At 42.4% G+C, this 26,613-nt stretch overlaps 1 protein-coding gene across 2 annotated transcripts in view; it reads right to left on the bottom strand.

The window, feature by feature from the left end:
- Nucleotides 1-26,613, bottom strand: part of LOC115155592 (diacylglycerol kinase beta-like) — a 159,820-nt gene that overhangs the window by 59,520 nt on the left and 73,687 nt on the right. For both annotated transcript variants that reach the window (XM_029702330.1, XM_029702331.1), the window contains 5 exons: nucleotides 26,443-26,516; nucleotides 23,820-23,894; nucleotides 10,113-10,198; nucleotides 9,811-9,900; nucleotides 2,012-2,172 (listed from right to left, as the gene is read on the bottom strand). In XM_029702330.1, the coding sequence (XP_029558190.1) occupies nucleotides 2,012-2,172; nucleotides 9,811-9,900; nucleotides 10,113-10,198; nucleotides 23,820-23,894; nucleotides 26,443-26,516 (486 nt within the window). The remainder of the gene's footprint in view (nucleotides 1-2,011; nucleotides 2,173-9,810; nucleotides 9,901-10,112; nucleotides 10,199-23,819; nucleotides 23,895-26,442; nucleotides 26,517-26,613) is intronic.

Here is a 26,613-nt window from a genome sequence, read left to right as displayed (position 1 = left end):
CATCTGAAGTGTCAGGGATTGACAGAGAGACAGCAAGACAAGAACTGAGACAGAATTCATTTGACCTCGTCCCTCTGATCCCTCTAGTGTAATACGTTTGAGGACGAGCCCATGGTAGTTTGTTTCAACAAACTAGTAGAGAGTAGAGAGATGAAGGGTTGCTAAGCAACAGGGACAATGGCGATGCTGGTTCCTTTCCTTTAAAAGGGGAAACAGTAATTAACTTGCTTGAAAGGCTTAGAAACCACCAGTGATTCTGCATGGGTTCCCATGCAATCCCATACTGCAGCATAGTACTGGGCCTATGTCCTGCTTCTGTTTTGATCTGAATATGGAAAGGCAGGTAGAATTGTGTGTGAGAGTGTTTTAATCCTGTTGTGGTATAGGGGGTAGTATTTTCACGGCCGGATAAAAAACGTACCCGATTTAATCTGGTTACTACTCCTGCCCAGAAACTGAATATGCATATAATTAATAGATTTGGATAGAAAACACTCTAAAGTTTTTAAAACTGTTTGAATGGTGTCTGTGAGTATAACAGAACTCATATGGCAGGCCAAAACCTGAGAAGATTCCATACAGTAAGTGCCCTGTCTGACAATTTGTTGTCCTTCTGTTGCATCTCTATCGAAAATACAGCATCTGTGCTGTAACGTGACATTTTCTAAGGCTTCCATTGGCTCTCTAAAGCCGCCAGAAAGTGGAATGGGGTGTCTGCTGTCTCTGGGCAAAGTACAACAGCTTTGTTTGTAAGTGGTCAGCCTGGGGACACTGAGACTGAGATGCGCGTTCACGAGACTTCTCCATTTTTTTTCTTTCAGCCTTTGAATGAATACAACGTTGCCCGGTCGGAATATTATCGCTATTTTACAAGAAAAGTAGCATAAAAATTGATTTTAAACAGCGTTTGACATGCTTCTAAGTACGGTAATGGAATATTTAGAATTTTTTTGTCACGAAATGCGCTCGCGCGTCACCGTTTGGATAGTTACCTGAACGCACAAACAAAACGGCGGTATTTGGATATAACTATGGATTATTTGGAACCAAAACAACATTTGTTGTTGAAGTAGAAGTCCTGGGAGTGCATTCTGACGAAGAACAGCAAAGGTAATCCAATTTTTTTAATAGTAATTCTGAGTTTAGTGAGCCCCAAACTTGGTGGGTGTCAAATTAGCTAGCCGTGATGGCCGAGCTATGTACTCAGAATATTGCAAAATGTGCTTTCGCTGAAAAGCTATTTTAAAATCGGACATAGCGATTGCATAAAGGAGTTCTGTATCTATAATTCTTAAAATAATTGTTATGTATTCTGTCAACGTTTATCGTGAGTAATTTAGTAAATTCACTGGAAGTTTTCGGTGGGTATGCTAGTTCTGAACATCACATGCTAATGTAAAAAGCTGGTTTTGATATAAATATGAACTTGATTGAACAAAACATGCATGTATTGTATAACATAATGTCCTAGGAGTGTCATCTGATGAAGATCATCAAAGGTTAGTGCTGCATTTAGCTGTGGTTTGGGTTTATGTGACATATATGCTTGCTTGGAAAATGGCTGTGTGATTATTTGTGTCTATGTACTCTCCTAACATAATCTAATGTTTTGCTTTCGCTGTGAAGCCTTTTGTAAATCGGAGAACGTGGTTCGATTCAGGAGATGTGTATCTATAAAATGGTGTAAAATAGTCCTATGTTTGACAACTTTGAATTATGACATTTTGTGGTTTTAAATTTGGCGCTCTGATTTGTCACTGGCTGTTGAATAGTGTGGGACGATTTCGTCCCACCTCACCTAGAGAGGTTAAGGATAACAATTTGAAGTTGAAAATTGGTTCTGCATGTGATTGGTTCTGCATGTAATTGGTTCTGCATGTCAACAAACATTTCCTGGTGAATCTGATAAACAGAGTGTGAGTAGGTGAGTGCGTCTGTGTGTGTGTGTGTGTGTGTGTGTGTGTGCGTGTGTGTGTGTGTGTGTGTGTGTGTGTGTAGTCTGTTCTCTCACCACTCCGATGGAGAAGTAGTTGTTGACGATGCAGTTGGGGACTGGGTCTCCCTTCTCCTCCTTGTCTACAGGGACAATGTCGATGTTCCATCGGTCCAGCATCATATCTGTGCTGTGTTCTATGTCCCGCAGAAACTTCAGCAGGCTGCCTCCCTCATAACCTACAGGACAGGACAGAGAGACGGGTGAGACATGACACAGGGAGATACAGCCATCACACACTAAGGTCACTCACACTGTCAGACCCAGGCTCTCAGAACAAGTTGTATTAATTCAATAAGATCTAGTATTCATCAAATTGCATAGTGCTTTCTGTATTCCATTTGATGTGAGGTCAGAGGCCTTGGATTCCTAGAAGCAAGCAAAGAGAAAACTAAGATTGAGTGGTGAGAAGAGAGTACATCTGAAACCCTCACACTGACAAAACAGCCTAATGGCAGACAGTATGGGTGTACACAATAGAGTCATCATTGTGGCCTTACGCCCCAGAGGGGATGAAGAGGAGTTAGTAAGTACGTACACTGCCATGGGATAGAACTCCTAACCTCCAGGCCTCTCTGAGAGAGACTATTGGTACACTCAAAAAAATGCTGTGTTAAAAAACAACCAATTTGGGTTCTTTGGTAACCCAGCACTGGGTAAATATTGGACAACACACGCTGGGTTATTTTGACCAAGCCAGTTACGTGAATAACCTAACATACTGGGTTGTTGGAATTACCCAAACATGGTTTAATTTAAATATTAGTTGGTTATTTTTTACTGTCATGCTGGGTTGACATGCATCTGGGTCTTTCTTAATGTACAGTCGTGGCCAAAAGTTTTGAGAATGACACAAATATTAATTTTCACAAAGTCTGCTGCCTCAGTTTGTATGATGGCAATTTGCATATACTCCAGAATGTTATGAAGAGTGATCAGATGAATTGCAATTAATTGCAAAGTCCCTCTTTGCCATGCAAACGAACTGAATCCCCCCCCCAAAAAAAATTTTCCACTGTATTTCAGCCCTGCCACAAAAGGACCAGCTGACATCATGTCAATGATTCTCTCGTTAACACAGGTGTGAGTGTTGACGAGGACAAGGCTGGAGATCACTCTGTCATGCTGATTGAGTTTGAATAACAGACTGGAAGCTTCAAAAGGAGGGTGATGCTAGGAATCATTGTTCTTCCTCTGTCAACCATGGTTACCTGCACGGAAACACATGCCGTCATCATTGCTTTGCACAAAAAGGGCTTCACAGGCAAGGGTATTGCTGACAGTAAGATTGAAGAAGGCTTCAGGGCACCCAAGAAAGTCCAGCAAGCGCCAGGACCATCTCCTAAAGTTGATTCAACTGCGGGATTGGGGCACCACCAGTACAGAGCTTGCTCAGGAATGGCAGCAGGCAGGTGTGAGTGCATCTGCATGCACAGTGAGGCGAAGACTTTTGGAGGATGGCCTGGTGTCAAGAAGGCAGAAAAGAAGCCACTTCTCTCCAGGAAAACATCAGGAACAGACTGATATTCTGCAAAAAGTCCAGGGATTGGACTGCTGAGGACTGGGGTAAAGTCATTTTCTCTGATGAATCCCCTTTCCGATTGTTTGGGGCATCCGGAAAAAAGCTTGTCCGGAGAAGACAAGGTGAGCGCTACCATCAGTCCTATGTCATGCCAGTAAGGCATCCTGAGACCATTCATGTGTGGGGTTGCTTCTCAGCCAAGGGAGTGGGCTCACTCACAATTTTGCCTAAGAAATTACAAACTTCAGAATCCTTTTTAAAACTCATACACTACACATTTGCAATTCTCAGTAACAAAAGAGTGATCAAATTAAGATCCAACGTCTGTACTTGTCTTGGACATATGCATGTCCATATGGCAGACGTATAGGATAAAGCACAGTTTGGTAGAAAGCGTTTTTTTTCTTCACAGGATTTGGTTGCTGACGTCCTCAGTGCTAAGGCTCATTCACTATCTGTCTACACTTCCCCTTCCATTCTGATTGACATATCTATGGTCCTATTTAGAAGGTAGCATTGAGCTGTCACTCTGCTTGTCTGCGGAGGACTGGGATGTGTGCTTCCTGTTTAAAGGCTACTGTTGCTATGGTTACATACTGAACCGTACCCGACACCAAGGTCAGAAAAAAGTCACTACTTTCTCAGGTAGTTCAGAAATAGAAACGTTAGACGCGTCACGGAAATGTAATTTGGGAGCTTTAGCACAGGTTTCTTAGAAAACAGTATGTTCTTTCTAGCCCTTATAGGAACAACTTTCAGGCCTGATTTCAGGCCAACATAATGAAAGGGAGCTCAAAAGGACAGATTATTCTAAAATAATGAGTGGAGGGGAAAAAAAGAGCATCCTAAGAACACAGCAATGAATAAAGAATGGTACCAACACATCCTCCGAGAGCAACTTCTCCCAACCATCCAGGAACAGTTTGGTGATGAACAATGCCTTTTTCAGCATAATGGAGCAATTTGCCATAAGGCAAAAGTGATAACTAAGTGGCTCGGGGAACAAACATCGATATTTTGGGTCCATGGCCATAAAACTCCCCAGAACTGGTGGTCAATCCTCAAGAGGCGGGTGGGCAAAAAGAAACCCACAAATTCTGACAAACTCCAAGCATTGATTATGCAAGAATGGGCTGCCATCAGTCAGGATGTGGCCCAGAAGTTAATTGACAGCATGCCAGGGCGGATTGCAGAGGTCTTGAAAAAGAAGGGTCAACACTGCAAATATTGACTCTTTGCATCAACTTTATGTAAGTGGATCTGTTTTTTTTCTTCTAAAGTATTTCTATTTACTTCGGATCTGGAATCCCTCAACTGAAGCTAGCCAGCTAACTAGCTACCAGCTATCAGTCAGTAAACCACTACTAGCGGTCATCAGCTAACCTTAAGCTCGGAAAGCTCTCGCCAGTTTGTACAACGTGACTCAAACCAGAGCATAACGGACCCATTTTTCTCTCCATATCCCCGGATTCTTACCGCAAACTCTGAACCTTTTCATCTGGATCTTCGCAACTAGCTAACCGCAATCCCGGGTGACTACTCCTGGCTAGCGTTTCCATCCCAAAGTAAGCACCAATTAGCCTGAAGCTAGCCCGACTAGCTCCTGGGCTACCACCGAAGCCCACTCCTGGGCTACAATATCCAGACCCCTTCTACAGCCGGTACGGGTCACGGAACCCCGCCGATCCTCTACAACTGGAATACTGACATAATCTGCCCGAGGATTCCAACAGGCCCCTCAGGCATGACGTCCCCCAAAGGCCCTTCTGCTAACTTGATAGCTCCAGTCTGCTTACTGCTAGCTTGCTAGCCCCGGTCTGCTAACTGCATTCTTGCTAACCCGTGTCTGAATCCTGGCTTAGGAAAACCACCAAAAACCCTAATATCTCCATCCCTAACTATAACATTTTCTGCCAAGATAGAACTGCCAAAGGGGGCGGTGTTGCAATCTACTGCAAAGATAGCCTGTAGAGTTCTGTCTTACTATCCAGGTCCCAGGTCTGTACCCAAACAATTCCAGCTTATACTTCTAAAAATGCACCTTTCCAGAAACAAGTCTCTCACTGTTGCCGCTTGCTATAGACCACCCCCTGCCCCCAGCTGTGCCCTCGACACCATATGTGAATTGATTGCCCCCCATCTATCTTCTGAGCTTGTGCTACTAGGTGACCTAAACTGGGACATGCTTAACACCCCGGCCATTTTACAATCTAAGCTTGATGCCCTCTATCTCACACAAATTATCAATGAACCTACCAGGTACAACCCCAAATCCGTAAACACGGGCACCCTCATAGATATCACTCTAACTAACTCGCCCTCCAAATACACCTCTGCTGTTTTCAATCAAGATCTCAGCGATCACTGCCTCATTGCCTGCATCCGTAATGGGTCTGCGATCAAAGAACCACCCCTCATCATTGTCAAAAGCTCCCTAAATCACTTCTGTGAGCAGGCCTTTCTAATCGACCTGGCCGGGGTATCCTGGAATGACATTGACCTCATCCCATCAGTAGAGGATGCCTGGTTATTCTTTAAAAAGGCCTTCCTCACCATCTTAAACAAACATGCTCCATTCAAAAAAATTGGAACCAGGAATAGATTTAGTCCTTGGTTCACTCCAGACCTGTCTGCCCTTGACAGGCACAAAAACATCCTGTGGGATTCTGCAATTGCATCGAATAGCCCCCGTGATATTCAACTTTTAAGGGAAGTTAGGAACAAATATACACAGGCAGTTAGGAAAGCTAAGGCTAAGGCTAGCTTTTTCAAACAGAAATTTGCATCCTGTAGTACAAACTCAAAAAAGTTCTGGGACACTGTAAAGTTCATGGAGAATAAGAGCACCTCCTCCCAGCTGCCCACTGCTCTGAGGCTAGGAAACACTGTTACCACCGATAAATCCACGATAATTGAGAATTTCAATAAGCATTTCTCTACGGCTGGCTATGCTTTCCACCTGGCTAACCCTACCCCGGTCAACTGCCCGGCACCCTCCACAGCAAAACGCCAAAGCCCCCACCATTTCTCCTTCACCCAAATCCAGATAGCTGATGTTCTGAAAGAGCTGCAAAATCTGGACCCCTACAAATCAGCCGGACTAGACAATCTGGACCCTCTCTTTCTAAAATGATCTGACGAAATTGTTGCAACCCCTATAACTAGCCTGTTCAACCTCTCTTTCGTATCGTCTAAGATTCCCAAAGATTGGAAAGCTGCCGCGGAAAGCTGCCGCGGACATCGGCGATGTCATCTATAAAATAGCCTCCAACACTCTACTCAACAAATTGGATGCAGTCTATCACAGTGCCATCCGTTTTGTCACCAAAGCCCCATGCACTACCCACCACTGCGACCTTTACGCTCTCGTTGGTTGGCCCTCGCATCATACTCGTCGCCAAACCCACTGGCTACAGGTTATCCTCAAGTCTCTGCTAGGTAAAGCCCCACATTATCTCAGCTCACTGGTCACCATAGCAGCACCCACTCATAGCACGCGCTCCAGCAGGTATATCTCACTGGTCACCCCCAAAGCCAATTCCTCCTTTGGTCGCCTTTCCTTCCAGTTCTCTGCTGTCAATGACTGGAACGAACTGCAAAAATCACTTAAGCTGGAGACTCATATCTCCCTCACTAGCTTTAAGCACCAGCTGTCAGAGCAACTCACAGATCACTGCACCTGTACATAGCCCATCTGTAAACAGCCCATCTATCTACCTACCTCATCCCCATACTGTATTTATTTATTTATTTTGCTCCTTAGCACCCCAGTATCTCTACTTGCACATTCATCTTCTGCACATCTACTATTCCAGTGTTTAACTGCTATATTGTAATTACTTTGCCACCATGGCCTATTTATTGCCTTAACTCCCTTATCTTATCTCATGTGCACTCACTGTATATAGACTTTTTGTTTTCTTTTTTCTACTGTATTATTGACTGTATGTTTTGTTCATTCCATGTGTAACTCTGTTTTGTTGTATGTGTCGAATTGCTATGCTTTATCTTGGCCAGGTCGCAGTTGCAAATGAGAACTTGTTCTCAACTAGCCTACCTGGTTAAATAGAAAAATAATTAAATAATAATTGTCAATTAAAGCCTTTGACACTTATGAAATGCTTGTAATTATACTTCAGTATTCCATAGTAACATCTGACAAAAATATCTAAAGACACTGAAGGAGCAAACTTTGTGAATATTAATATTTGTGTCATTCTCAAAACTTTGGCCACGACTGTAATATAAAGTTATTTCAGGAGGCGTGGCGTATTAGGGGTGTGGCTTTCAGATAGATCTTATTGGCAACCTGTGAGAGTTTTTTTCCTTTTACAAATTCTTCTAGAGTATTAAGATTACTTATTACATATTATAATAAGGTGGTATCTTTCCCAACAACGGGATTTGCATAAACTTTTAGGGATTTTATACATTTCTGTAAGCCTGATTGAAGCTACAAAAATGTAAATGTTCAACCTTAACATGTGATAACTATACAACAGAACAGATGAATTTGAATGACATACACTCTAATAGGTGGCTAAAAATAACTATCTAAAAGCCACTCCCCTACTAAACCTTGCCTCCAGTCTTCTGATCTGACCCGCTGGATCTCATCTCAATAACCCAGCATCAACAGTGTGAGTGTAGAGGTAGACAGTAGAGGCATACACAATAGAGTCATCATTATACTGTGTCATGGGATAGAACTCCCGAACCCTGGGGGGCTCCGGTGAGCGGGTCCTCTGTGTTGGAGACCAAGTGGGTCTGAACCACAATTACTCTAATGATGACTGTGACCAGTACTGCTGAGAGGTGGACCGGGGTGTTAGGGTTACACCAGTGGCTGTCATGGAGGCGTGAGCGTCTAATGAGGACCCATCACTCAGAGCACCAGGGGACTTTAACACTCACATGGCGACCCATCCTGACAGCCAGGATTCATGTGTGATGACACTTGTACCCCCTCCTGTGCTCCAGACCTGGGTTCATGTAATATCTGAAATCCTTCAAATAATGGAACTTTGCTCGATTTTTCAAAAACAATGTGTACCCAGGTCTGCATCAGGGGACGTTGACACTGAGAGCCGAGGCCCATGTGTGATGACACGCATTTCCCCCCGTGTGCTCTCCAACAGACTGAGCTCACACTTTTCCACCCTCATGTACATTTCCGAAATCACAGAGGGAGAAGGCAATGATGATGTAATGTAAGAAGCCAATTAGCCTACATTATACCCTGAAGATTTAACAAAAAGCTCACCGACTACTTATGGCACAATAGCATGCTCTTCCATGTTCGCATACAAGCATATTCCACTATACGTGATGCACACATATGCTTACATACAGCCCAGTCCTGACTGATATAGTTACAAAACAGGCCTAAAACATCTGTCATATAACATCTGCCAGTTAATAGGAGATCGATAGGAGATTGTGTCACCAAACACAATTTAGATGATTGGTTTACTATGCTAGGAATTAAAACGCATGTGCAATATGTTTCTACAAACAGACCACTGTGACACAGTACTTCCCTCACAGTCCCAACTTTTGTATCTACAATCCATAAATATGGTCATAACACTTAAATGTCTTCACAGAAAGAATCTACTTGCTTTTAAAAATATTTTTTTGAGATGATAATGTATTCAACTGGTGCTTGGTCAAAAAGCCCCTGGGAACTAATTGTCCATTTAGTTTTCAAACATCAGATCATAAGCCCGCTGCCTGGCTAAAGTGCTCGGCTGGTCTCTACTCTACACAAGCCAGGGCCAGGTCAAGCAGTCGGTCATAATCAGGGCCGCAATCATTGGCCCAAAAACAGGCCCAGTCAATGGCAAGCAGGGATTATATAATAACTCTGATTTGCATTATAGAACACTTTCAAATTAGCTCTATGAGGATGTGTTTAGAACAGTGGAGGCTGGTGGAAGGATATATAGGAGGACGGCCTCATAATAATGGTTGGAATGGAATTAATGGAACGGAGTCAAACATGTGGTTTCCATATGTGTGAAGTGTTTGATACCGCCCATTTATTTCATTACAGCCATTACAATGATCCTGTCCTCCTATAGCTCCTCCCACCAGCCTCCACTGGTTTAGAACCACAAAAACACAACAGGTGCATTGTGAAGATATTGATGAAAATATTGCTGATGGGAGCTTTCAGTGAGTAAAAGAATACTCACACTGCGATCTATGTACATACTCACACATGCACACACACACACACACACACACACACACACACACACACACACACACACACACACACACACCTTCTCACCTCCGCCCCAGCGTAGACATCTTGCCAGATCGTTCCCTGTGCCCAGAGGGAGGATGGCAACAGGGGGATCTTTTGCAAAGTTGGCCTTGTCTGCAGATGGACAGATAATAAGATAATAATTACAATTCTGATGGATTTCGGAGAAAGAACATTAAGGTGTAGCCAGAGTACTGTACAGTATAGTATTATTATAGTGTTCTATGTTACTCAGGCACACACACACACTCACAGCTATGAAGGTGGAAATATTTTACTGTGTTCATGTATAATGAATGAGTTTAATCCAATAGATTGAGACACACCAATACAGTCTAAGATCCATCCCACTGTCCCGTCCCCTCCACACGCCAGCACCTGGAAATCAGGGACATCATGGAAGAAGTTGAGCCTGTGAAGACATAAATACATAAATACACAAATACACACACATACATACAGAAAGACAATACAGAAATACACTATGGAAAAAGAAGGAACCACACGTCAGAAATCAGCTCAATGTAACTGAAGAATCCATAGAATCAAACCACTTCTGGGAAAATTGGAACACACTAAACAAACAACAACACAAAGAGTTATCTATCCAAAAAGGAAATGTATAGATAAACCACTCTACAACAAAGAACAAACAGCAAAAACATATACATGATCAAATACAAATCTTAGAATGCACTATTAAAGACTACCAGAACCCAATAGATTCTCCAATTGCATTGAATGAACTACAGGACAAAATACAAACCCTCCAACCCAAAAAGGCCTGCGGTGTTGATGGCATCCTAAATGAAATGATAACATATACAGACCACAAATTCAAATGGTTATTCTTAAACTCTTCAACATCATCCTCAGCTCTGGCATATTCCCCTATATTTGGAACCAAGGAATGATCACCCCAATACACAAAGTAGAGACAAATTTGACCCCAATAACTACTGTGGGATATGCGTCAACAACAACCTTGGGAAAATCCTCTGCATTATCATCAGTGGTAGAAAACGTACCCAATTGTCATACTTAAAGTAAAGATACCCGGTAAAATACTATTTTAGTATAAGTCTAAAAGTATTTGGTTTTAAATATACTTAAGCATCAAAAGTAAATGTAATTGATCAAATGTACTTAAGTATCAAAAGTAAAAGTATAAATCATTTCAAATTCCTTATATTAAGCAAACCAAACGGAACGATTTTCTTGTTTTTTTTTTAAATTTATGGATAGCTAGGGACACACTCCAACACTCGGACATAATTTATGAATGAAGCATTTGTGTTTAGTGAATCTGCCAGATCAGGTAGCAGGGATGACCAGGGATGTTCTCTTGGTAAGTGCGTGAATTGGACTATTTTCTTGTCCTACTAAGCATTGAAAATGTAACAAGTACTTTTGGGTGTCAGGGAAAATGAATGGAGTAAAAAATGTATTATTTTCTTCAGGAATGTAGTGAAGTAAAAGTTGTCAAAAAGAATACTTTACAATTCAAGTACTTATACAAAAAAAACTTAAGTAGAACCTTTAAAGTATTTTTATTTAAGTACTTTACTCCACCAATTATCATTAACAGCAGACTCGTACATTTACTCAGTGAAAACAATATACTGAGTAAATGTCAAATTGGCTTTTTACCAAATTACCGTATGACAGACCACGTATTCATCTTATACACCCCAATTGACAAACAAACAAACCAAAACAAAGGCAAAGTCATCTCATGCTGTGTTGAGTTCAAGCTTTTGACTCAATTTGGTATGAGTGTCTGATATACAAATTGATGGAAAGCAGTGTTGGGGGAAAAACATACAACATTGTAAAATACATGTAAACGAACAAGTGTGTGGTTAAAATGGGCAAAAAAAAGACATTAATTTCCAAGGAGCCATGGGGTGAGACAGGGTTGCAGCTTGAGCCCCACCTTCTTCAACATAAAGTTGAGGTCGGAAGTTTACATACAGCCAAATACATTTAAACTCAGTTTCACAACTCCTGACATTTAATCCAAGTAACAATTCGCTGTTTTAGGTCGGTTAGCATCAACACTTCATTTTAAGAATGTGAAATGTCAGAATAATAGTAGAGCGAATTATTTATTTCAGCTTTTATTTCTTGCATCACATTGCCAGTGGGTCAGAAGTTTACATACACTCAATTAGTATTTGGTAGCATTGCATTTAAATTGTTTAACTTGGGTCAAACGTTTCAGGTAGCCTTCCACAAGCTTCCCACAATAAGTTGAGGGAATTTTGGTCCATTCCTCCTGACAGAGCTGGTGTAACAGAGTCAGGTTTGTAGGCCTCCTTGCTCGCACACACTTTTTCAGTTCTGTGAACAAAATTTCTATAGGATTGAGGTCAGGGCGTTGTGATGGCCACTCCAATACCTTGACTTTGTTGTCCTTAAACCATTTTGCCACAACTTTAGAAGTATGCTTGGGGTCATTGACCATTTGGAAGACCCATTTGCGACCAAGCTTTAACTTCCTGACGGATGTCATGAGATGTTGCTTCAATATAGTCACATAATTTTCCTTCCACATGATGACGTTGATTTTGTGAAGTGCACCAGTCCCTCCTGCAGCAAAGCACCCCCACAACATGATGCTGCCACCCCGTGCTTCACGGTTGGGATGGTGTTCTTCGACTTGCAAGCCTCCCCCTTTTTCCTCCAAACATTACGATGGTCATTATGGCCAAACAGTTCTATTTTTGTTTCATCAGACCAGAGGACATTTCTCCACAAAGTACGATCTTTGTCCCCATGTTCAGTTGCAAACCGTAGTCTGACTTTTTATGGTGGTTTTGGAGCAGTGGCTTCTTCCTTGCTGAGCGGCCTTTCAGGTTATGTCGATATACGACTCATTCTACTGGAGATATAGATACTTTTGTACCTGTTTCCTCCAGCATCTTCACAAGGTGCTTTGCCATTGTTCTGGGATTGATTTGCACTTTTCGCACCAAAGTACGTTAATCTCTAGGAGACAGAGCGTGTCTCCTTTCTGAGCGGTACGATGGCTGCGTGGTCCCATTGTGTTTATACTTGCGTACTATTGTTTGTACAGATGAACGTGGTACCTTCAGGTGTTTGGAAATTGCTCCCAAGGATGAACCAGACTTGTGAAGGTCTACAATTTATTTTCTGAGGTCTTGGCTGATTTCTTTAGATTTTCCCATGATGTCAAGCAAAGAGGCACTGAGTTTGAAGGTAGACTTTGAAATACATCCACAGGTACACCTCCAATTGACGCAAATTATGTCAATTAGGCTATCAGAAGCTTCTAAAGCCATGACATCATTTTCTGGAATTTAACAAGCTGTTTAAAGGCACAGTCAACTTAGTGTATGTAAACTTCTGACCCACTGGAATTGTGATACAGTGAACTATAAGCGAAATAATCTGTCTGTAAACAATTGTTGGAAAAATTACTTGTGTCAAGCAGAAAGTAGATGTCCTAACCGACTTGCCAAACCTATAGTTTGTTAACAAGACATTTGTGGAGTGGTTGAAAAACGAGTTTTAATGACTCGAACCTAAGTGTATGTAAACATCCGACTTCAACTGTATATAATGCCTTCAAAAAGTATTCAAACCCCTTGACTTTTTCCACATTTTGTTACGTTACAGCCTCATTCTAAAATGGATAAGAAATCAATTTCCTCAGCAATCTACACACAATACCCCATAATGACAAAGCGAAAGCAGGTTTTAGAAATGTTTCCAAATTTATTAAAAACAAAAAACAGAAATACATTATTTAAATAAGTATTCAGACACTTTGCTATGAGACTCAAAATTAAGCTCGTGGTGCATAATGTTTATTTTGATCATCCTTGAGATGTTTCTACAACTTGATTGGAGTCCACCTGTGGTACATTCAATTGATTGGACATGATTTGGAAAGGCACACACCTGTCTATATAAGGTCTCACAGTTGACAGTGCATGTCAGAGCAAAAACCAAGCCATGAGGTTGAAGGAATTGTCTGTTGAGCTCAGAGACAGGATTGTGTCGAGGCTCAGATCTGGGGATGTCACGACTACTGCCGAGGGCGGTTCCTCTCCCTGTTCAGGTGGCGCTCGGCGGTCGTCGTTACCGGCCTACTAGCTGCCATCGATCCCTTTTTCGTTTTTCTGTTAGTTATGTCTTTATGAGTTACACCTGTTTCCCATTAGTAATTTGTTTTATTATTTAAGCCCGCCTCTCCACCTGTTCTGTGTGCGGGCTTGTTACGTGTCGTCACTTTGTATGTTTTGTGGTACATGTATTTTGGACTTCGGGGTTATTGTTTCGCCCTGTTGTGTTTGGACATATTTCCTCGGTTTTCAGTACTTATTAAATTACATATTGTACCAAACATTTTCCTGCTTCCTGCGCCTGACTCCACACCCACGAAGCCCAAAGTGTTACAGGGGAAGGGTTCCAAAACATTTCTGCAGCATTGAAGGTTTCCAAGAACAGAGTGGCCTCCATCATTCTTAAATGGGAGAAGTTTAGAACCACCAAGACTCTTCCTAGAGCTGGCCGCCCGGCCAATCTGAGCAATCGGGGGAGAAGGGCCTTGGTCAGGGAAGTGACCAAGAACCCGATGGTCACTCTGACAGACCTCTAGAGTTCCTCTGTGGAGATGGGAAAACCTTCCAGAACGATAACCATCTCTGCAGCACTCCACCAATCAGGCCTTCCACCAATCAGACAGAAGCTACTCCGTAGTAAAAGGCACATGACAGCCCGCTTGAAGTTTGCCACAAAGCACCTAGAGACTCTCAGACCATGAGAAACAAGATTCTCTGGTCTGATGAAACTAAGATTGAACTCTTTGGCCTGAATGCCAAGCGTCACGCCTGGAGGAAACCTGGCACCATCCCTACGGTGAAGCATGGTGGTGGCAGCATCATCCTGTGTTGATGTTTTTCAGCAGTAAGGACTAGGAGACTAGTTAGGGAAAGATGAAAGGAGCAAAGTACAGAGAGATCCTTGATGAAAGCCTATTCCAGAGTGTTCAGGACCTCAGAATGGGGGCGAAGGTTCACCTTCCAACAGGACACCGACCCTAAGCACACAGCCAAGATAATGCAGGAGTGGCTTCGGGACAAGTCTCTGAATGTTCTTGAGTGGCCCAGCCAGGGCCTGGACTTGAACTCAAAATCTGGAGAGACCTGAAAATATCTGTGCAGCAATGCTCCCCATCTAACCTGACAGAGCTTGAGAGGATCTGCAGAGAAGAATTGGAGAAACTCCCCATATACAGGTGTGCCAAGCGTCATACCCAAGAAGACTCGAAGACTTGAGGATGTAAACGCTGCCAAAAGTGCTTCAACAAAGTACTGAGTAAAGGGTCTGAATACCTATGTAAATGTGATATTTCAGTTTTTTATTTTTAATAAATTAGCCAAAATTTATTAGAACCAGTTTTTGCTTCGTCATTATGGGGTATTGTGTGTAGATTGATGAGTTTTTTAAAATCCATTGTAGAATAAGGCTGTAACCTAACAAAATGTGGAAAAAGTCAAGGGGTCTGAATATTTTCCAAAGGCACTGTATATCACTGTATATGCTCCTTTCACTGTATATCAACGAATTGGCGAAGGCGCTAGAACAGTCTGCAGCATCCGGCTTCACCTTACTAGAATCGGATGTCAAATGTCTACTCTTTGCTGATAATCTGGTGCTTCTGTCCCCAACCAAGGAAGGCCTACAGCAGCATCTAGATCTTCTGCACAGATTCTGTCAGACCTGGGCCCTGACAGTAAATCTCAGTAAGACAAAATTAGTGGTGTTCAATGGGCCTCCCGAGTGGCGCAGCAGTCTAAGGAACTGCATTGAAGTGGTAGAAGCGTCACTACAGACCCTGGTTCGATCCCAGGCTGTGTCTCAGCCAGACGTGTGAAGCTGCGCACAATTGGCCCAGCGTCATCCGAGTTAGGGGAGGGTTTGGCTCCCTGGGATGTCTTTGCACGCTGAGTACGGTCGCCAGTTATACGGTGTTCCCTCTGTTTAACAGTCTGATGGCCTTGAGATAGAAGCTGTGTTTCAGTCTCTTGGTCCCAGCTTTGATGCATCAGGTCTGACCTCGCATTCTGGATGATGGCGGCGTGAACAGGCAGTGGCTCGGGTGGTTGATGTCCTTGATGATCTTTTTGGCCTTCCTGTGACATCGGGTGTTGGAGAGCCTTGCAGTTGCGGGCAGTGCAGTTGCCGTACCAGGCGGTGATACAGCCCGACAGGATGCTTTCAATTGTGCATCTGTAAAAATTTGTGAGGGTTTTAGGTGACAAGCCAAATTTCTTTAGCCTCCTGAGGTTGAAGAGGCTCAGTTGCGCCTTCTTCACCACACTGTCTGTGTGGGTGGTCCATTTCAGTTTTCAGTGATGTGTACGCCAAGGAACACCTTCTCCACTGCAGTCCCGTCGATGTAGATAGGGGGTGCACCCTCTGCTGTTTCCTGAAGTCCAATATCATCTTCTTTGTTTTGTTGACATTGAGTGAGGGGTTGTTTTTCAGGCACCACACTGCCAGAGCCCTCACGTCCTCCCTGTAGGCTGTCTCGTCATCGTTGGTAATCAAGCCTACTACTGTTGTGTCGTCTGCAAACTTGATGATTGAGTTGGAGGCGTGCTTGGCCACGCAGTTATGGGTGAACAGGGAGTACAGGAGGGGGTTGGGCACGCACCCTTGTGGGGCCCCAGTGTTAAAAATCAGCAGAGTGGAGAAGATGTTTCCTACTTTCACCATCTGGGGGTGGCCCGTCAGGAAGTCCAGGAACCAGTTGCACAGGGCGGGGTTCAGACCCAGGGCCTCGAGCTTAATGATGAGCTTGGAGGGTACTATGGTGTTGAATGCTGAGCTATAGTCAATAAACATTATTCTTACATAGGTATTCCTCTTGTCCAGATGGGATAGGGCAGTGTGCAGAGTGATGGCGATTGCATCATCTGTGGATCTATTGGGGCAGTAAGCAAATTGAAGTGGGTCTTCAATTGAAGAACAAACACCAATGTGAATACCGCCCATAGTTATGTTTATTTATTTTCCCTTTTGTATTTTAACTATTTGCACATCTTTACAACACATGTATCAAGTATTTATATGTTTATTTAGCCACAATATGACATTTCAAATGCCTATTCTTTTGGAACTTTTGAGTGTAATGTTTACTGTACATTTTTTATTGTTTATTTCACTTTTGTTTATTCTCTATTTCACTAGCTTTGGCAATGTAAACACGTTTCCCATGCCAATAAAGCCATTTGAATTGAATTGACAGAGAAAGAGAAAGAGAAAGAGAAACAGAGAGAGAGAGAGAGAGAGAGAGAGAGAGAGAGAGAGAGAGAGAGACAAAGAGATACATTTGTGACTGGCCAGAGAGAGTGTCACCTTCAAAGGGACCTTTCATCTGGGCCAGGACAAAGGTGTCGACAGGGGCTTTCATCTGTCCCCCAAAAACAGCTGCGGTGCAAACATCACACCGGTATGTCTCGGTGTGTGGGTGTGGGTGCCCATGTGTGCCTGTGTGTGTGCATGCATGACACACATATCTGTTCATGTGTGTGTGTGTGTGTGTGTGTGTGTGTGTGTGTGTGTGTGTGTGTGTGTGTGTGTGTGTGTGTGCGTGTACCACTGACAAGGCTGGTGACACCAATGTCAGACAGCTGTCTCCTTGTCGTTGTGATGAACTGTACTAACGCTCAGTGATGCACAACACAAGCATGCCAGCACTCCAGGGAATTCTGTAGGTACAGCACCGATCTGGGTACGTATCACATTTAAACAAAACAGTTGCACGTCAATATTAAACATTAATATCCTTTAACCTAACCGCATGAGGCTTGACAAATTTGTGACACTGTTCTGACACTAGTTGGAGAAAGTGTATCAACCACGATTGGGCCAAATGAGGATCTGCTTTGACAGGAACAATGAGAGAGACCTCACTCTTATTAATCAACACAAAACAACTATTTGCTAAACAAATCACTCACCTTCAGTCTGCCACTTGTCTAAAAGCCTGGTGGTGACTAAAGCTGTTGCCATGGTGCCCGGATAATTATTCTGGGTCTATATTAACTCTGTCTGATATGCTATACAGACAGACTAAATGAGGCCTGTCTTCAGCTGTACACATTGAGATATGTATCCAAAACGTCCTGATAAATGTGCCTTTGTAAGTGTTGTACGTATGGCTAACAATGGAGGAGTTATACAAGAGAAGAGAATGAAGAGCTACCCTGGCTGTCATGATATTAGATTGATCCACCACACTATATGATGTAATGAGGCCCAGCTGATGAAAGTAAAGTATGGCTCAACTTCAGTCATGACTATCATGTGTTCCTTAACAAACCCAACCCACATGTAACATTTAAACTAGGTTAATAAACATGATGAGTAAATCTGTATACTCTTCAAGCTCCCATGTAACCTTTATTTAACTAGGCAAGTAAGAACAATTTAACTAGGCAAGTCAGTTAAGAACAAATTCTTATTTACAACGACGGCCTGCACTGGCCAACGCTGCGCCAATTGCACACCCCCCTATGGGACTCCCAATCATGGCCGATTGTGATACAGCCTGGAATCGAACCAGGGTGTTTGTAGTGACGCCTCCAGCGCTGAGATGCAGTGTCTTAGACCGCTGTGCCACTCGGGAGCCCTCCTTTGAATGTAAGGATATGAGGGTTGTCCCTGTAACCATCCCATGTGGCACCCCTATTCCCTATTCAGTGCACTGCTTTTGACCAGGGCCCATAGGGCTCTGGAGTAGTACACTATATAGGGACTAAAGTGTTGTGTGGTTGTCTGTCAAGCATCATCACGTTCATAACTAAGCTATTCCCTCATTAATATTCAACTCTCAAAGATTGTTGACATTGAATGACAATAAAACAGCATATTAACAAATTACTGTTGCTCTCTATCCTACTACCTCATACACACCATCCCCAGTTTCTTCACTGCTCTCATTATGACAGACAGTGCAACTTATCACAACTAATTAAACAACTACCACTAGCACTATTCAGTGATGATGGCATTACATCATGTTAACTGAACCTCCACTGTCCTGATACCATGTCTATGATCTACTAGCCTGTCAATGTAGTCTGCTTCTCTTCCTACAATGGGTGAGAGAGAGAACTCTTGTGAGTGTAATATTTACTGTTCACTTTTATTGTTTAGGCACCGAAAGACTCTCAGACTATGAGAAACAAGATTCTCTGGTCTGATGAAACCAAGATTGAATTCTAAGCATCACATCTGGAGGAAACCTGGCACCATCCCTACGGTGAAGTATGGTGGTGGCAGCATCATGCTGTGGGGATGTTTTTCAGCGGCAGGGACTGGGAGAGTAGTCAGGATTAAGGGAAAGATGAACAGAGCAGAGTACAGAGAGATCCTTGATGAAAACTTGCTCCACAGTGCTCAGGACCTCAGATTGAGGCAAACGTTCACATTTCAACCGAACAACGACCCTAAGCACAGCCAAGACAATGCAGGAGTGGTTCAGGACAAGTCTCTGAATGTCCTTGAGTGGCCCATTCAGAGCCCAGACTTGAAACCGATCGAACATCTCTGGAGAGACCTGAAAATATCTGGGCAGCAATGCTCCCCATCCAATCTGACAGAGCTTGAGAGGATCTGCAGAGAAGAATGGGAGAAACTCCCCAAATACAGGTGTTCCAGGCATTTAGCATCATACCCAAGAAGACTCGAGGCTGTAATCACTGCCAAAGGTGCTTCAACAAAGTACTGAGTAAAGTGTCTGAATACTTATGTAAATGTGATATTTGAGGTTTTTTTATTTATTAATTTTCAAACATTTCTAAAAACCTGTTTTTGTTTTGTCATTATGGGGTGTTGTGTGTAGATTGATGAGGGATTTTTTTGAAATCCATTCTAGAATAAATCTGTGATTTAACAAAAGTTGAACAAGTCAACGGGTCTGAATTCTTCCAGAATGCACTGTTTAGTATTGAATTAGTCTTACCCCACAATGTGTCTATAGTGATGAGGATGAGACTTACCCCACCATGGCTCTATAGTGATGAGTTAGTTTTACCCCACCATAGGTCTATAGTGATGAGTTAGTCTTACCCCACCATGGGTCTATAGTAATGAATTAGTCTTACCCCACCATGGGTCTATAGTAATGAATTAGTCTTACCTCACCATGGGTCTATGGTAATGAATTACTCTTACCTCACCATGGGTCTATAGTAATGAATTAGTCTTACCCCACCATGGGTCTACAGTAATGAATTAGTCTTACCACACCATGGGTCTATAGTAATGAATTAGTCTTACCCTACCATGTGTCTATAGTAATGAATTAGTCTTACCTCACCATGGGTCTATAGTAATGAATTAGTCTTACCTCACCATGGGTCTATAGTAATGAATTAGTCTTACCCTACCATGGGTCTATAGTAATGAATGAGTCTTACACTACCATGTGTCTATAGTGATGGGGATGAGTCTTACCCCACCATGGGTCTATAGTAATGAATTAGTCTTACCCCACCATGGGTCTATAGTAATGAATTTGTCTTACCCCACCATGGGTCTATTGTAATGAATTAGTCTTACCCCACCATCGGTCTATAGTGATGAGGATGAGTCTTACCCTACCATGGGTCTATAGTAATGAATTAGTCTTACCCCACCATGGGTCTATAGTAATGAATTAGTCTTACCCCACCATGGGTCTATAGTAATGAATTAGTCTTACCCTACCATGGGTCTATAGTAATGAATTAGTCTTACCCCACCATGGTTCTATAGTAATGAATTAGTCTTACCCCACCATGGGTCTATAGTGATGAATTAGTCTTACCACACCATGGGTCTATAGTAATGAATTAGTCTTACCCCACCATGGGTCTATATTGATGAATTAGTCTTACCACACCATGGGTCTATAGTAATGAATTAGTCTTACCCCACCATGGGTCTATAGTAATGAATTAGTCTTACCCACCATGGGTCTATAGTGATGAGTTAGTCTTACCCCACCATGGGTCTATAGTAATGAATTAGTCTTACCCACCATGGGTCTATAGTAATGAATTAGTCTTACCGCACCATGTGTCTATAGTGATGAGGATGAGTCTTACCCCACCATGGGTCTATAGTAATGAATTAGTCTTACCCTACCATGGGTCTATAGTAATGAATTAGTCTTACCCCACCATGGGTCTACAGTAATTAATTAGTCTTACCTCACCATGGGTCTATAGTAATGAATTAGTCTTACCCTACCATGGGTCTATAGTAATGAATTAGTCTTACCCCACCATGGGTCTATAGTAATGAATTAGTCTTACCACACCATGGGTCTATAGTAATGAATTAGTCTTACCTCACCATGGGTCTATAGTAATGAATTAGTCTTACCTCACCATGGGTCTATAGTAATGAATTAGTCTTACCCCACCATGGGTCTATAGTGATGAATTAGTCTTACCCCACCATGTGTCTATAGTGATGAATTAGTCCTACCCTACCATGGGTCTATAGTGATGAGTTAGTCTTACCCACCATGGGTCTATAGTAATGAATTAGTCTTACCCATCATGGGTCTATAGTAATGAATTAGTCTTACCCATCATGGGTCTATAGTAATGAATTAGTCTTACCCACCATGGGTCTACAGTAATGAATTAGTCTTACCCACCATGGGTCTATAGTGATGAATTAGTCTTACCTCACCATGGGTCTATAGTGATGAATTAGTCTTACCCCACCATGGGTCTATAGTAATTAATTAGTCTTACCTCACCATGGGTCTATAGTAATGAATTAGTCTTACCCCACCATGGGTCTATAGTAATGAATTAGTCTTACCACACCATGGGTCTATAGTAATGAATTAGTCTTACCCTACCATGGGTCTATAGTAATGAATGAGTCTTACCCTACCATGTGTCTATAGTGATGAGGATGAGTCTTACCCCACCATGGGTCTATAGTAATGAATTAGTCTTACCCCACCATGGGTCTATAGTAATGAATTAGTCTTACCCTACCATGGGTCTATAGTAATGAATTAGTCTTACCCCACCATGGGTCTATAGTAATGAATTAGTCTTACCTCACCATGGGTCTATAGTGTTGAGTTAGTCTTACCCACCATGGGTCTATAGTGTTGAGTTAGTCTTACCCACCATGGCTCTATAGTAATGAATTAGTCTTACCCCACCATGGGTCTATAGTAATGAATTAGTCTTACCTCACCATGGGTCTACAGCGGTGAGGATGAGTCTTACCCAAACATGGGTCTATAGTAATGAATTAGTCTTACCCCACCATGGGTCTATAGTAATGAATTAGTCTTACCCTACCATGGGTCTATAGTAATGAATTAGTCTTACCCCACCATGGGTCTATAGTAATGAATTAGTCTTACCACACCATGGGTCTATAGTAATGAATTAGTCTTACCCCACCATGGGTCTATAGTAATGAATTAGTCTTACACCACCATGGGTCTATAGTGATGAGGATGAGTCTTACCCCACCATGGGTCTATAGTAATGAATTAGTCTTACCCTACCATGGGTCTATAGTAATGAATTAGTCTTACCCCACCATGGGTCTATAGTAATTAATTAGTCTTACCACACCATGGGTCTATAGTAATGAATTAGTCTTACCCCACCATGGGTCTATAGTAATGAATTAGTCTTACCCCACCATGGGTCTATAGTAATGAATTAGTCTTACACCACCATGGGTCTATAGTGATGAGGATGAGTCTTACCCTACCATGGGTCTATAGTAATGAATTAGTCTTACCCCACCATGGGTCTATAGTAATGAATTAGTCTTACCCTACCATGGGTCTATAGTAATGAATTAGTCTTACCCCACCATGGGTCTATAGTAATGAATTAGTCTTACCCTACCATGGGTCAATAGTAATGAATTAGTCTTACCCCACCATGGGTCTATAGTGATGAATTAGTCTTACCTCACCATGTGTCTATAGTGATGAATTAGTCTTACCCCACCATGTGTCTATAGTGATGAATTAGTCTTACCCCACCATGTGTCTATAGTGATGAATTAGTCTTACCACACCATGGGTCTATAGTAATGAATTAGTCTTACCCCACCATTGGTCTATAGTGATGAATTAGTCTTACCACACCATGGGTCTATAGTAATGAATTAGTCTTACCCCACCATGGGTCTATAGTAATGAATTAGTCTTACCCACCATGGGTCTATAGTGATGAGTTAGTCTTACCCCACCATGGGTCTATAGTAATGAATTAGTCTTACCCACCATGGGTCTATAGTAATGAATTAGTCTTACCGCACCATGTGTCTATAGTGATGAGGATGAGTCTTACCCCACCATGGGTCTATAGTAATGAATTAGTCTTACCCTACCATGGGTCTATAGTAATGAATTAGTCTTACCCCACCATGGGTCTACAGTAATTAATTAGTCTTACCTCACCATGGGTCTATAGTAATGAATTAGTCTTACCCTACCATGGGTCTATAGTAATGAATTAGTCTTACCCCATCATGGGTCTATAGTAATGAATTAGTCTTACCACACCATGGGTCTATAGTAATGAATTAGTCTTACCTCACCATGGGTCTATAGTAATGAATTAGTCTTACCTCACCATGGGTCTATAGTAATGAATTAGTCTTACCCCACCATGGGTCTATAGTAATGAATTAGTCTTACCACATCATGGGTCTATAGTAATGAATTAGTCTTACCCACCATGGGTCTATAGTAATGAATTAGTCTTACCCCACCATGGGTCTATAGTAATGAATTAGTCTTACCCCACCATGGGTCTATAGTAATGAATTAGTCTTACCCTACCATGGGTCTATAGTAATGAATTAGTCATACCCACCATGGGTCTATAGTAATGAATTAGTCTTACCCTACCATGGGTCTATAGTGATGAGTTAGTCTTACCCCACCATGGGTCTATAGTGATGAGTTAGTCTTACCTCACCATGGGTCTATAGTAATGAATTTGTCTTACCCCACCATGGGTCCCCCTCGGTCGAGACTGTACACCTGCCTGGGGTTCAGCAGGTACTGGAACTTTCTCAATACCCTGTAGAAGACATATATATATATATATATATAGACCATATGACAGCTGTGTTAGAGTTACTGCACATACACACAAGCTGACAAACTCAAACTATGTGCAAAATGAAGCCAGAAGAGAGAGAGAGAGAGAGAGCAAGAGAGAGACGGAAAGAGAGAAAGAGAGAGAGAGAGCGAGCCAGAGAGAGAGAGAGAGTGAGCCAGGGGGAGAGAGAGGGAGAGAGAGAGAGAGAGAGAGAGAGAGAGAGAGAGAGAGAGAGAGAGAGAGAGAGAGAGCAAGCAAGAGAGAGAGAGAGAGAGCAAGCAAGAGAGACACGGAAAGAGAGAAAGAGAGAGAGAGCGAGCCAGAGAGAGAGAGAGAGAGAGCAAGCACGAGAGAGACGGAAAGAGAGAAAGAGAGAAAGAGAGAGCGAGAGAGAGCCAGAGAGAGAGAGAGAGAGTGAGCCAGGGGGAGATAGAGGGATTGAGAGAGAACTAATACTTCATGCATACAATGACAGACATAGAATGTAAAGTAGCAACATTTAATTACAAGTTTTACTTAAAAAACACAGTTAACATGGTGTCCACAGTAAATGTGATTTTGCTCTAAAATTGTAATTATCAGCTTACAGCTTACTGTGCCCATTGACATTGCAGTTTCCTGTTACATTGACAAGCAGGAGCTGCATCGGAGATCTATTATATTGAAGGCTCCACATTGAGCTTGCACTGGTAATTGCGTCAGTAGCTTCCAATACCCACACTGCACTTTGGTCAGAGTGTGAAAAGCAGTGGCAAGAGACAACAGAAAGCCGACAGCTAGGTTAGAATGCATCACCACAGACAAAACATTTGGCTTAGAATGCAACTCATTCTATATGGTGTGTCAGATACAGTTTGCTATGATTCTGTTATGAATGTGTCATGAAGAAAACTTAAATGTAAGTTTTACAAAGTTCATTCAGAAGGAAAAATGTGTATAAATATACTATTTAATATAAGAGGACCGTGTGACATTTAAAATGCTGTAAAACAGTCATTAAACTGCCTGAAAGCCTCATTCACAAAAACAGGACCAATCTGTGACTCAACACCAACCCTTTCATTTCCTTATTGACATCAAAGGGAGCAGAAATAGGCTTTGTTTTTGCACTCAGAGATTAAATGCATCTTTTTTTAGGACAACATGTCTAATAATAGAGAATAATTTCCCTTTTAAGTGGTATTTAAGACTGTGTTGCTATGGTGATGGAGTTTCTGAAGCCAACAAAGCAGGCCTCCTGGTGCTGTGAAATGCATGGTGGGAGGAGAGAGGAGAGAATGCTTAAACAGTGAACACATTCATTTTCATTAACAACTGCTTTTAGGACACTGTGTCAGAACAGCCGATGGACCATCATTATTTCCAAAATGTTAAATCCTCTGTAATTACATAGCCCAAAAATTATAAAATTTAATCTCCAAAGACCAGGCAGTTATTGTTGTTAGCTTTAGCTATGCTAGCTTCACATTACTTTGATTCTATGATGAACAGTCAGCCAAAGTCTTTATAACACTTTGTCAGTAGCATTACAGGACTGTATGAAACATACACTACATGGCCAAAGTATGTGGATTTGGCTATTTCAGCCACAGCTGTTGCTGACAGGTGTATAAAATTGAGCAGACAGCCATGCAATCTCTATAGACAAACATTGGCAGTAGAATGGGCTTTACTGAAGAGTTCAGTGACTTTCAATGTGGCACTGTCATAGGATGCCACCTTTCCAACAAGTCAGTTTGTCAGATTTCTGCCCTGCTAGAGCGGCCCTGTTCAACTGTAAATGCTGTTATTGTGAAGTGGAAGCATCTAGGAGCAACAACGGCTCAGCCATGAAGTGGTAGGCCACACAATCTCACAGAATCGGACCGCCAAGTGCTGAAGGCCACAGCGCGTAAAAATTGTCTGTCCTCAGTTGCAACACTCATTACCGAGTTCCAAACGGCCTCTGGAAGCAATGTCAGCAAAATAACTGTTCGGACTGCCAGAACGCTTCACCATCTGGCAGTCCGATGGACGAATATGGGTTTGGCAGATGCCAGGAGAATGCTGCCTGCCCGAATGCATAGTGCCAACTATAAAGTTTGTTGGAGGAGGAATAATGGTCTGGGGCTATTTTTCATGGTTCGGGCTAGGTCCCTTAGTTCCAGTGAAGGGACATCTTAATGCTACAGAATACAATGACATTCTAGACGATTCTGTGCTTCCAACTTTGTGGCAGCAGTTTGGGGAACGTCCTTTCCTGTTTCAGCATTAAAATGCCCCCGTACACAAAGCGAGGTCCATACAGAAATTGTTTGTGAAGATCGGTGTGGAAGAACTTGACTGGCCTGCACAGAGACCTGACCTCAACCCCATCAAAGACCTTTGGGATGAATTGGAATGCTGACTGCGAGCCAGGCCTAATCGCCCAACATCAGTGCCCGACCTCACTAATGATCTTGAGGCTGAATGGAAGCAGGTGTCCACATACTAGTGTATATTGCAGGAGTGTTTCAATCCGTTAATAATATGAGACACTGTGACTTACCGCTCCCCCTGTCTCCCTCCACTCTTTGGGTTGACCAGGACCAGGAGGGGATGTGTACCTGGGAGAGGAGTGATCTGAACAGGAGATCAGAGACAGGCTAATGAGATACTGTAGAGTAGTGTATACCCATGCAAACACAGCACACACTTTAACCTGCCATCAGCAAACACA

Source organism: Salmo trutta, chromosome 20, assembly GCF_901001165.1.
Source record: "Salmo trutta chromosome 20, fSalTru1.1, whole genome shotgun sequence".
In the NCBI taxonomy this organism is placed as follows: Eukaryota; Metazoa; Chordata; class Actinopteri; order Salmoniformes; family Salmonidae; genus Salmo; species Salmo trutta.
This window is presented reverse-complemented; position numbering and strand designations above follow the sequence as displayed.